Source organism: Micrasema longulum, unplaced genomic scaffold, assembly GCF_059751315.1.
Source record: "Micrasema longulum isolate JH-2025_06_02 unplaced genomic scaffold, ASM5975131v1 h1tg000305l, whole genome shotgun sequence".
Taxonomy (NCBI): Eukaryota; Metazoa; Arthropoda; class Insecta; order Trichoptera; family Brachycentridae; genus Micrasema; species Micrasema longulum.
The window spans coordinates 269,658-282,064 of NW_028277509.1; the positions used below are offsets into that span (position 1 = coordinate 269,658).

The 12,407-nt window shown below is 30.0% G+C and overlaps 1 protein-coding gene across 1 annotated transcript in view; it reads left to right on the top strand.

Annotated features, from left to right (window-relative positions):
* The window catches only part of LOC148282691 (SEC14-like protein 2), a 41,747-nt gene extending 30,351 nt beyond the window's left edge, over nt 1-11,396 (top strand). The window contains exons 2-10 of the mRNA XM_088224690.1: nt 5,064-5,136; nt 7,425-7,468; nt 7,907-8,027; nt 8,854-9,063; nt 9,164-9,244; nt 9,607-9,806; nt 10,263-10,408; nt 10,514-10,662; nt 10,973-11,396. Of these exons, the coding sequence (XP_088080816.1) occupies nt 5,064-5,136; nt 7,425-7,468; nt 7,907-8,027; nt 8,854-9,063; nt 9,164-9,244; nt 9,607-9,806; nt 10,263-10,408; nt 10,514-10,662; nt 10,973-11,124 (1,176 nt within the window). The 3' untranslated portion in view covers nt 11,125-11,396. The remainder of the gene's footprint in view (nt 1-5,063; nt 5,137-7,424; nt 7,469-7,906; nt 8,028-8,853; nt 9,064-9,163; nt 9,245-9,606; nt 9,807-10,262; nt 10,409-10,513; nt 10,663-10,972) is intronic.
* The last annotated feature ends 1,011 nt before the right edge of the window (nt 11,397-12,407 follow it).

Consider the following 12,407-nt stretch of genomic DNA (forward strand, 5'->3'; position numbering starts at 1 on the left):
TTTCTTAAACCTGAGTAAATAAAACCTCTCAATTAATTTAAATAATTATTAGTTAGTTGGATCTACGTATTACATTCGTGTCCTTGCTTTTGAGTTCATACCTCTCACTTTTTGCATTAAAAGTATCTTACTTGCAAATCTTATTGCATCGCTGCATCTGTTGTATAAAATGTATGGAAAACCTGTTAACCGGAAAATATTGATGAATATAATAAATAAACACATAAATTCATTCAATTTCTCATGACACGTGACATAAATTCAGTCATGACTCATGACTCAGTTCTAGTGAGTACTTCTCCGGTGCACCGGGTACACAGGTAAAAGTCACAGATTTAATTATTATTTAATTGATGATACCTTAGGAGGTACATTGTACATGTGATTATAATCAATTATGTAAAGGTACCGATTACTTAGGTAGGTGGCTGATAACATCATGTAAAATCATTCCCTCGGCAAACATCCCATCGGTTTTGCTTTAATAATTTAAAAAACTTTAATAATCTCTTCCATAATGTTGCTTTTTTATGTCGGTTAGTTTTTTTTGTATTTCTTGTGTGTTTTTAAAGGTAAGGTACGTGATATTTGACATTCTAAATGGTCAAAAATAAGTTTACCTAAGAATTTATCCCCACCATAAAAAATACACTTTTTTGTGCGTTTTTTTCTTAAAATGAACGCATTATATTTATTTACTTTTGACCATTATATTTATAAAGTCCAATTACTATAGCACTAACCCTATGTATTTTTGAAAAATTACCCAATAAAATAGAGCCAAACGCCTTGTTTAGTTTCCGGAATTGTGTAAATAATTCATGTTTTTAAAATGAAGTATCTAATAAATTATGAATCAAAAATATCTACAAGATTTTCAGTGATAAATATTTCTGTGATAGCTGCCTATAAATAAGCATAACCTTAACTTTGACATATTTTGTAAATGTTGTTTATTGTATTTTTTAAAGAAACATTAAATTGCGTCCTAATATTGACCCGAATATTATAATTCGACTATGGTCGAAAAAGTTTAATTGTGATAATGAAGGTTTAAACATCGAGCCTCTGTTTCGTGAATCCGCGACATTACGGAACCACGAGACCACAACCCGGTCCAAGTCGATCAACTTAATTAATGTTTGTTTTTTTTCAAATTTGTCCATCTCGTAATCAAGTGGTTAGTAATTGCGTACCATACACCCAAGAGGGCTTTTTTAAAAACCTTGTCTGATTACAAAAAATATCAAGATATGCCTTAATTGGTGGACCGATGCAGTGCCTTATGCATCACTGGATGCGGAAAAGGAAATTATGGTGATAATGATGTATTTTATAATAGTACTCTACATAATAGGTTGGTATGTTGCAATAACTGTTCAAGGAATGAGTGGAGGATATCTACGGATAGTGTTGTATGCTCCAGGAAGCCTCCCATCGGACCGTATTACGGGAAGGTTAAGAACAGGATGCCTCGCTCTACAGAGAATTATAACTACCACGGCCAAACATCATTATACTTACATAGGACGGAAGCTTTTCAATAATTTACCACAAAATCTACGTCAAGAAATAAATTACGGAAAATTAAAGAAAAGCTTCCTGACATAATCAACACTAACCGTATTTTGAAAATAAAGATAATAGGTGCCCGAGTATATCAATTTATATATTTTGTCATATTATTTTTTTTATTAGTGTTAAATTTTCTCAATTTTTAAAATTGTTTAATTTTTTATTTATTGGTGTTGCATTTTTTATTTCTTTTTTATATTATTTTGTAAACTTGCCAAACACAAGAGCCAGACTCTTTTTTGGCAAGTTCAACCTTAAGTGTTCCACTTTTTTATTGTATGTAGTATGTATTGTTTTTTATGCTAATAAAGGTTTTTTTTTTTTTTTTTAAATTCAAAATTAGAAAACGCAATAACTATATAACGCTCTTACTAATAAAATCAATATCAAATATTGAAGCATTTTAATCGAAATTGAAAAAAAAAGTGAGATGCAGCCTATCCTAAACTCCGCACAGTAGAAAATTATGTTTTTTTTATAAAATGGTATTTAATTTATAGGAACTTGTTTGTAAAATAAAAATCAATGTAAATTGAACTCTCTCTAAACACGAGATTTTACTCCATAAGAGAGGTAGAAACGTTGTTATAATTTATGTATCTACATACCATGTGTTTTTTTTTTTAAACCAATTTCGATCAAAAAATTTTCGATCTTCTTTAACAATCAACTTCAACAATTCTTTATCTTGTAAACCAATTTCGATCAACATTTTTTTTTGAAAAACATTACGTCGTAAAGACTTTAGTTATCCAATAGATGACAGCAGATACATTGTGTCGAGCTGTGCAATACTGTGCATGTTTACGCTTCGCGTGATTTCATACGAATGGAGAGTTAAAAGGTCATTAACTTCACAATAATGACAAGTGTCGCTCCTGCAACGCAAATATTTTCATAGATTTATATTTCATTAGGCTGAAATTTGTCGCCGGCCGGAAAAACCGGCGCGCGTGCATGAGACGATGAATAAATGTAGAGAAGCGAGATCTGTATGCAAAGATAGAGTGATGTGGAGATCTATCGTCCAGCCCAGCGGATCGAATTATGACGAGTAGAACTCGACAATTTTTCCTTTGAAGGAAAAGTTTCCCTTTATGTTAGGTTTATTCACAAAAATTATGATGCCATAAATGCCTAGGAAGCAGATATATTATTCAAGTTTTTATTATCATTTCTTAAATAATGCTAAATTTCATTATTCGCTGAACACCTGCCTGTTATCCATCCATACTACAAGTATAAATGCGAAAGTGCGTTTGTCTGTTTGTTTGTGTTTCCTTCACATCGCAACGAAGCGACTGAATGACGCGATTTTTCGTTTAGGGATAGCCGGAGAAGCGAAAAGTGTCACAAGCTACTTTTTACCCGAAAAATATCACTCCCTCGAAAAAATAGTTAGTGGAAAAGTTAATCAAAATAAAACAGAATAACGATGCGACGTCGCCATAGACTAACGGGTCGTCGTTTTTTTGCATAATAGTTGAAAGGCCAAAAATCAATACATCCTACAATAAAGTTACTTTTTATTTATATAAATTGGTCATTCCATCATCGTAATTTTTATTGTTAAACGACAAAACTAATTAATTATGTAATTTCTTAATATTTAAAGTTTTCACTTTGTGGTCAAACATTTTACTCAATGTTATTAAATATTTGTATATGACCACTTACCGAATTTTCAATATCTATCGGTTTCGAGACGTACCCGTCTCTTTGTCAGGTACCTACACGTCATCATTTAAAAAAAAAAAGTTCCTTTGATCAATAGTCAAACAACCTTTCAATATAGCCCGTTATACGATGTTTCATTGTAATGGTCACTCTATACCTATTAAACTCACGCCTCTCCCTTCATCCCCTTCCTCTCTTTTTAACTATATCTCGCATAACATAAAATATTTTCATAAAAATCGCGTTGGTTTTATATGTTTGTGCAACAACTATGGTGAAAGTGTACTGTGGGTAAAATAAGGATGTTATTTCCATCCTTATTCTACCACTACGCCTTGGCGTAACTTTATACCAAGTTTATAAGTAAGGCCCAATATGTAGTTAATCCATAAAATTTTGTAAAACATAACAAAAGGAACTTCTAAAATATTTTCTGATAAAATATTCCGCAGTCAAATAAAACAATCAGGATTATCTAGACTCTTAAGATTCAATTTTATGGCGTTTTTTATATTATTTTACATAAAAGTGGTTAATTTAGTGTTAGTCCCATTAAGGCAAAACTGTTCGTTCTAAGGACCTTTTATTTAACAATGTTTGATTATGTCCAAATGCTTGCAGACTGGCCTTACCTTTCATTTATTTATACATTTGATTACAGCGTTTTAGGTTTTGGACACACTTCTATTACAAAAGCAAAATGTGATTTAGAACGTACGTTACGTGTTAGACGTAGGACGTAGGCATCAAAGGACATATTGGTAGTCATAACTTACTTTTACGTGAGCAGGTCCGTTGTCTTTTCTTTTCTTTAAATGCGACTTTGCGTGTTTAAATTCCACACTTAAAGATATTAATTACTTGCAATCTGTTTGGTGTCAGATAATTTCTATTGTTTGAAAATGGCAGCACGTAAAAACGTTAAAGTGTTGACACCATATTCGCATAAAGTACAAAGTACGAGTGCAATACTCTTTTGTTCTTTTGTTGGCCACGTCCAAGATACTCGTAATTAGCAAAATGTTTGTAAACTGCCTCTTTATCTGCCTACTAAAAACAGCCGTAATTTGAAAATAAATACAAATATTTTTATTTTATTTTATTTTTATTTATTTTATTTTATTGTGAAATCAACAGTTCTACATACATATTTATAGTAAACAAACAAATGTAGTGTATAAACTCAGAACTAAAAACAGATTTCCACAATATACAAAACATATAAAATAATACATATAAAAATGTTATTTTCATGTACTCGTAAATATTTTTCAATAATCAAAGAATTTTATTTTTTTAAGAACAGTAAATTATTGTAAATTGATCGGGATTAGGACAAGGATGCTTGAAGAGAGGATAAGAAGGGGAAGGGAGATGTATATATTTATTATTATAATGTCTACCAAGTTACATAATGCATTTTTAGTGTAAATTTCAAATCTGACAGAGTTTGTATAATCCATATCTTTAAATTTTGTATTGTACACTGAAAAAGTCCTACGAAAAAAAGCATTTTTACCATACGATGTTTTACTTATTGGTACATGAAACAAATAATAATATAAACAAATAATATTATAATAATATAAATATATATTTTTGTAAATATTTGAATTTTGACCTATTTATTTGACTAGATTGTTTTTTGGATGGCTGGGAGATATTGCTTTTAGCAATAAGCCCATCAAAGTGCATGTATTTGTTTCTTGAAGTTTATTAAATATATATTTTTATTCAGATTTATAAAATAATTATAGTTTATTGTACATAACGTAATTGAAAACCTACATTCTTTACTTTTATTGTTTCAGTTTCGTCGGAGTGTCAAAGATGTCTGTGCCAAACCAGAACACAATGATTATTTTCTTCTAAGATGGTTGAAAGGTATGAGTGTTGTTTTTATAATAAAAGCTTTCTCCAAGCAAACCTTACCTAAATGTATTAAAATAAAAACTTTGTTTTGAGACTACTTAAGTTTATTTTAAAGCACTAGTAGTTTCGGAAAGCACGGAACATAAACACACAGACACGAAAAATCTAGGTACTGACAGTGATGGGAGAAGCTAAGCCTTAAAACAAAATGTTTTATTTAATAAATTTAATCTTGGTATTCCACAAAGTTAATGCCGATTCAATAAATAATATAATTCGTACCTAGTCAATATCTAACATAAACCACCGGTGTTCATTTTTAAACTAAGTTTTTTGTTATGCTTTTAATACATATGTAAGTAGTTTATTATAAGGCCATCGGAAATATTTTAAATTCTTCCAAATAGATTCTCATTAGATTGTCAGCGTCAGCACTATCAATATCAAATAGGTATGTTAATTTCTCATAGCAAAATCTTGCCTATAGGGATAATTTTGAATCGAAAGGTCAAATAAAAAAGGACTACGCAAACAGGTTTTCAAATCAATATTACTCGTAGGTATACGTATTACAAAGAAACTGTTGACTCAATATTGTTAAGTTAAGTTTTTTTGTCTGTTACGTTCAGATATCAAACTATTTATTTTTTATCATTATTATTATCTAGGTATGATAGCAGCATTCAGCTGATACGCGTAGGTACAGTAGCCGGCGGTAAATAAAGGAAACCGGGCTTAACCCTTTAACTGCTAAGCAGTTTTTAAAGAATATAATCAGAAATGCTATTATTTATATATTTAAAAAATATTTTATTAAATACGTTATCTTCCAAACACAATATTGTTTTAATAATTAATAACACTTCCAAGATCTTTCTTATTTCGAAATCAAGACAAACCTTTTAAAAATGATCTCGCACAGCGATCTCAAGGCGCATCGTTTTAATAGTTATTATTGAAACGACATAATTATTAGAGTTTTTTTGTCGATTGCGGGGCAAAGTACCCTATTATATATTATCAAACATACCACTTCCATCCACCCTAAGCGAAAATGTAGTAAAATTTGTAAAAAAAATAAAAAATAATATGTCTTGAAATTTGTTTCGACAGAGAGGGAAAATGTTTTTGCCGAGGGAGTATGGAAGTCAAGGCATTTACAGGGCTTACGACCTGTCATCGGCTGTTTTAAATTACCACTTTACACACTGTTATATTTTATATTTAACGTATGTTTAAACATACAAATTCTTCTTTATTTTTGAAAATGTTTTATACCACTGACGGACAAGTGCAATAAGCAGTACCCGAATGTATTTACCCTTTAGTGGATTATGACGTCAGCAACAATCTTGTTAGAATTTTATGACCCGGATTATGAACAACGATACATCGTTGTTTAGCAGTCTAAGGGTTAAGAAATAGACTACCGGCCTAATTCGGCTTCGTAGAGCGTCGTCTTTGTCATTCACAAATTCATATAACGGACTCGTGCGACAGAGACGACGCTCTACAAAGTCGAAGTTAGCCGATTATGCCCGATGTACTTTATGTATTTTTGGCAACTGTACCTCTTATGCACTGTGTTTTTAATATTAACAATATTTTTAAATACATAAACGAACTATTCCTACACATATGTAAAATACAGTGAAGTTCAGTGCTACGGGAAATTGGATAGAAATAGCATATAAAGTTTTTTACAAGCGTTAAAATTACAGCATTTAATTATACGGCGAATTTCGCGAAAAAATATGTTTTTTTAATAAAAATGAACTACTTTGAAACGTCACAGGTTCATGTGAACACGTGTTTACAATAACCAATAAACTATAGCGTTCTTATGTAGTTGTGGCAACCGGAAACAGAGTTGCGCTTTCCGGGTAGCCATGTTTTTCGACGTTTAGCGGGTACAATAGAAATGTCTTTAGAACTGTACGAGGTTCTACTTTTGAAAGCTAGAATAAATCACCGGCTTGAGCTAGTGACGTTGCGGATGGTGTAATTTCAAATATTCAGTGGGGATTTTCAAAATTTAAAAATATCATAGCGCTTATGATACGATAAGTACCTTTTTTGTTAGTTTGATAGTCTATTAATAAATAAAAATGTATTTTAAAACCACTGAACTTCCTCATTATATAGAAAACCTTATAAGTGTTTGGGTTCCTCCAATCGATTTTGAACTTATTGGCAGAACGTGCACTACTCAATCAACTCGTTTTTTTAATTAAGTTTTTAAATTAAATAAAAAAATGTATTTTAAATCATATTTTTATATGAATTATCATCTGTTTTAGCTCGATCGTGGAATGCGGAAGCCGCTGAGAAAATGCTGAGAGATGTAAGAACGATTTTTATTTAAACATTTTGTGTAGATCAATACCCACATCTAGTCGGTGTTGTGTAGATTTATCATTCCGTCCCGGTATTATACAAGTCCATGTATTATCTATGGGCAGGATTAATGGCCCCAAAAGTTAAAAAATTGCTACGAACTTTATTGTACATGCAAATCATGACATCGAAAATATTTATTTAAGAAAACTGCCTACAAAATCGTTATTTCACTTACATTATAACGCCAATTTTGTAGGTACTTGTTACTGTTACCTACTTTAAGCATTAAAAAATATATATATGGGTACCTAAAAAGTGCTTAATTTAGTAGGGTCCCATATAAATATGCAAAACTACCTACTCGTTCTAGTGATCTCAGTATGTATATAAAATTTGATAAATATTATAAGTAGATAATTACATTAATCTGATTTCTTTTCAGTCTCTAGCTTGGAGAGAAAAATGGGCTATAGAGACACAACTCCCACTTTGGGAACCACAAGAACCTTTCATCACATATTTCCCCAGTGGAATATCAGGCTTTGATAAGGAGGGCTCACCTGGTAAGTAAAAGACCTTGACATGTTACTTATCTATCGGGAATCAATATTTTTCAACATGCATAATGATGCCTTTAAATGTTTTCTTAGATACTTGGGTAGAAAATACAAATACAAGGGAGTATTAAAGAAAAATATTTTGTGACAATTTGAAGGTAATTGATAAGGATGATAAAAATGGTGTGCAATCGTGTGCATGATTTAAAAATATTTCACCTTGTTTTCATAATGTCCGTTGTAAATAATTATTTCAAAACAATTTACGACACTTTGGTCCACTTAGTTTGTTAACCAATAACAAAAATTAAACATTTTAATTGATTAAAATAATCTACCCAATGAACTAAAAACTATTATGTATATCAGTAATTGAAACTATTATATCAGTAAGCAAATTCAAAGTAAATTTAAATACATTTTTTGAACCCGAATAAAAACAGCATTCTATTTTAATTAGTATTACTGGATTATTATTTTCTGGTTTTCTCTTTATTTCGTATATTTTTTTGTTTTCATTCTCATGTATATTCAAAATTATATAACTTCAAATTACTAAATAACTATAAGTGTAAATTACACTCCAAGCACTGTTGTGCTAGCTGTTGCTAGTCTCTTTTTTGGCAAGTTACAGTTTTAATAATTAACTAAATATGTAAAAATAAATTGATAAAGGAAAAAAAGGGGATCATTTTATGTAACTATATTAATTAATAAAAATAAGTTTTAATTTAATAAAAAAATACTTCTGAAACCAATTCCAAAAAATAAGGATCGTTGTGCTATTTTTTTGTTGTTATTTTATAATCTAGCAACTATATAACAATTTTAGTGATGATTCTACCTTTTGCTGGTTTGGATTTATGGGGCCTCCTGCACTCAGTTTCTAAATCTGACATGATACGTATGGTGATACGAGTACTAGAGAGTTACCTGAAACTCGCCGAGCAACAAAGTCAAACGCACGGACCTAATGCTAATCAGCTCACCTGCATTATGGATATGGAAGGATTTTCCATGCGGCAATATGCATGGAGACCAGGTATAAAACAAACAAAAAAAAATCTGCATTTCATAAATATCTTTTCTTGTAAAAGTTCTTGTAACAATATTTTTACTTATGAGCGTATATGTGTTTCCAGCTGGAGAACTGGTCATATCTCTTCTTCAAATGTATGAAGCCAACTACCCAGAAATTTTAAAAGTTTGCTACATTATCAATGGTAAAAAAATATATTTATGCATTTCAACCTTTCTTACAAAATATTTAATTTTTTGTTTTCTGAAACATTTGCTGAAAATCTTGCCTAAGTTACCTACTCAAAATGGTTTCGAACCAATATTTATGTTAATTTGATAATTTTGTAAACTTTTCCACCCAGAACATACCAAAGTATATTCTCAGTTACAGGTTTTACATTATAAAAATCTATTCATAAAAAAGATTTATATTTTAAATATATAACTCTGTGGTTCATTAATATAGGTAACAAATGGCTTATAGTGAGGTAATTTATCACTAATTGTATTAGTGATGTTTGGATATTACCAATAATACTTATTTGGGTTTATTTTTATATTTTAGCACCTAAAGTATTTTCATTAGCTTTTTCATTCGTTAAGAAATTTGTAAATGAAATGACCATCAGAAAAATTGTGATTTACAATTCTGATCGAAGAAAGTGGGAATCAGTTATCTTGAAGGCGATAGATGTTGATCAGTTACCTAAACACTATGGAGGTACACAGGTCGACCCAGATGGAAACCCTAAATGCCCTTCAAAGGTAAGAAATTAAATTTGTAAAATAATTATTATTAGTAATATGCTAGAAAACAATACAGTTTAGATTTAAAACCCCGATGAAACATAAATTACAAATTAAAGAAGGATAAATTTTCTTTAAAGTGGATCCTGCTCTATTCAAATTATTGCCTGATTTGACTAACTTCTTCCTTCTTTAGAAGTCCACCTAAACAATATATAATATGTCAAAGAGTATGCATGAAACTAATTAGGTTATCAAATCTTAACACTTTTGTTTGAAAAACTTAATATTTGATTGTGCGTTATAAAACCATGGCTTGCACTTTTGGAGTAAGGGAGTTATATTTAAAATTATGTCTGTTGATTAGTATTTTTACAATTTAAGTTTTTAAAGTCTTCTATAAAAGGTTTTTTGTTGATTTGTCAATATAAATGTTACAAAATATCCTACTGTTTTCTTTTCTTTTACTTTCAGATAAAAATCGGTGGAAAGGTGCCAAAAGTATATCACACACGTAAAATGAATGAAGAAATGAAAGCAAACTACACAAATGTGTCAATAAAAAGTGGCGAAAAATATACTGTGGACTTTATTTGTGCTGAACCGGGGTGCTTTCTTAAGTGAGAATTCATCTTTTTTTTTTGTCTTTTCACGTTGCGTAAGTGATCCCTTCAATGAGATGTTGTAGACTATAAATGGTTATTATTTATATATTTCACTTTTAGGTGGGAATTCGGTGTTGAAGATCACGATATTAAATTTAGTGTTTTGAGCCTTGATGACAATGGCACAGAAACAGTTGCTGTACGGCCAAGAAAGATCCCTGGAAATGTTTTGGAAACTGGTGTAATATCTGCCAATGGACCATCTACTTGTAAATATTCACTTAATTTGTTATTACTAAAATTTAAATCTGCAAACTTTTGAAATTACAAAAACTTCTAGTGAAGGAAAATCAAAATATTACATAGTCACATCAATTTTCTGCTTTTGATTGTAGTGTTTTATTTAATAAAGCTATTGAGAAAAAAAATACACACTATTCAATTCAATATTCAAACAGTTAGTTTAAAAAAATACACTTATTATTTTCTGTTTAAATAAATTATATTGATTATTACCATAAAGTGTGAATCAGCAATGCAAAACATTATTTAAAATTATTTTTTGATAATATTTTACAGATACGGTGGTCTTCGACAACACATCAGCCTTTTTAAGAAACAAAAACATATATTATAACATCCACATAACTCCTCCGCTGAGTAAACTAGACATCAATACCACTCCTACTGAAGATCATCAAACTTCTAAAGCAACAGTGCCATCAAATTAAAAACTTTAGTTTATTTTTTTAATATCTGTAATCTTACATATTTTTGTGGAAGATCCGTCGATATCTTGTGAAGATACGCAGATGACTACTATTTTTTCTATGTGTATTTTCAAATGTAAAAAAATAAATAAATAATATTGTTAAGTGTCCTCGGCACGGGTTACCCCAGTGAGGATACATCATTTTCATTGATTAAAAAAATTATTAAATAATTGGTATAGCTAACTTCTAAAAACCATGGGTATGATTCCAAATAAAATGAGATTTGTAAATACTTTTAGATTTTTTAACTATGGTGTTGATCTCTATTACGCTGCTGTTGTCAATATGTTTTCTCTAAAATAAATCCCATCATCAAATTTTAAACTAATTAATTTAAGGGGACACTTGTTTAAGCTGTAGAATAAGACAAGTTTTTTTTTACTTTTACATAATAAAATATAATGCTGGTATAATTAGAATTAGAAATTTAATGGCTTGACCCTTTCAAATGTCAATTTTTATGGGTATTCAAAGGAGCGAAAAAACAAAAAGCTTTGTAATGGTTGTTAGATCCAATTATAATATGTTATATCACATTTAAGTAAAAGAAGTGCAGAAATGTGATTTGTAGATAAATAAATGAAATAATATTCTTTCTTTACAGCGCTAAAACACGAAAACATGTCGGACCAAATATTTCAAGACTTGAAATATATAAAAAGGTTACTTATACCATAAAAAAGTTGGTGATATATTCAGACTGAGTTCTTAATTTTTAATGATGAGCAGACTGAATTTTTACTAAAAGTCTCAAAAATTTAGAATTTTAGGTGGATCGTTTTTTGAGAGGATTCAAGTGCCTAGTTTACATATATATACCAGCAACCACAGTTACTTACGTATAAAAGTGATACACAAATAATAAATGTTTTTACTGACAAAAGAATCATTCAGTTTCAGCTTTACGACACTAACAGAATCTGATTTTTGAACCTCAGATCCATTATCAACATTTCGATGATCAAAATCTATGATTTTTATGATTTCTTCAGTGTCAAGCCCCTCAAATTATTATCTCAATATGTGATTTTTATTTAAAAAAAAAAATATTGTCAAAGGGCTGGCTCCCATGTCTTGAATATTATTTAGACATTAATATCTAAATAAACATGACATCCATATTCCCTTCTCTAAAGTGTTCTTCATCTGTATTAGAACATGTTAATCTTAAAACTCCCTAGGGCAGTGGTCGGCAAACTCATTAATCAAAAAAGCCAAAGATCAGCAGTTTAACAATTAAG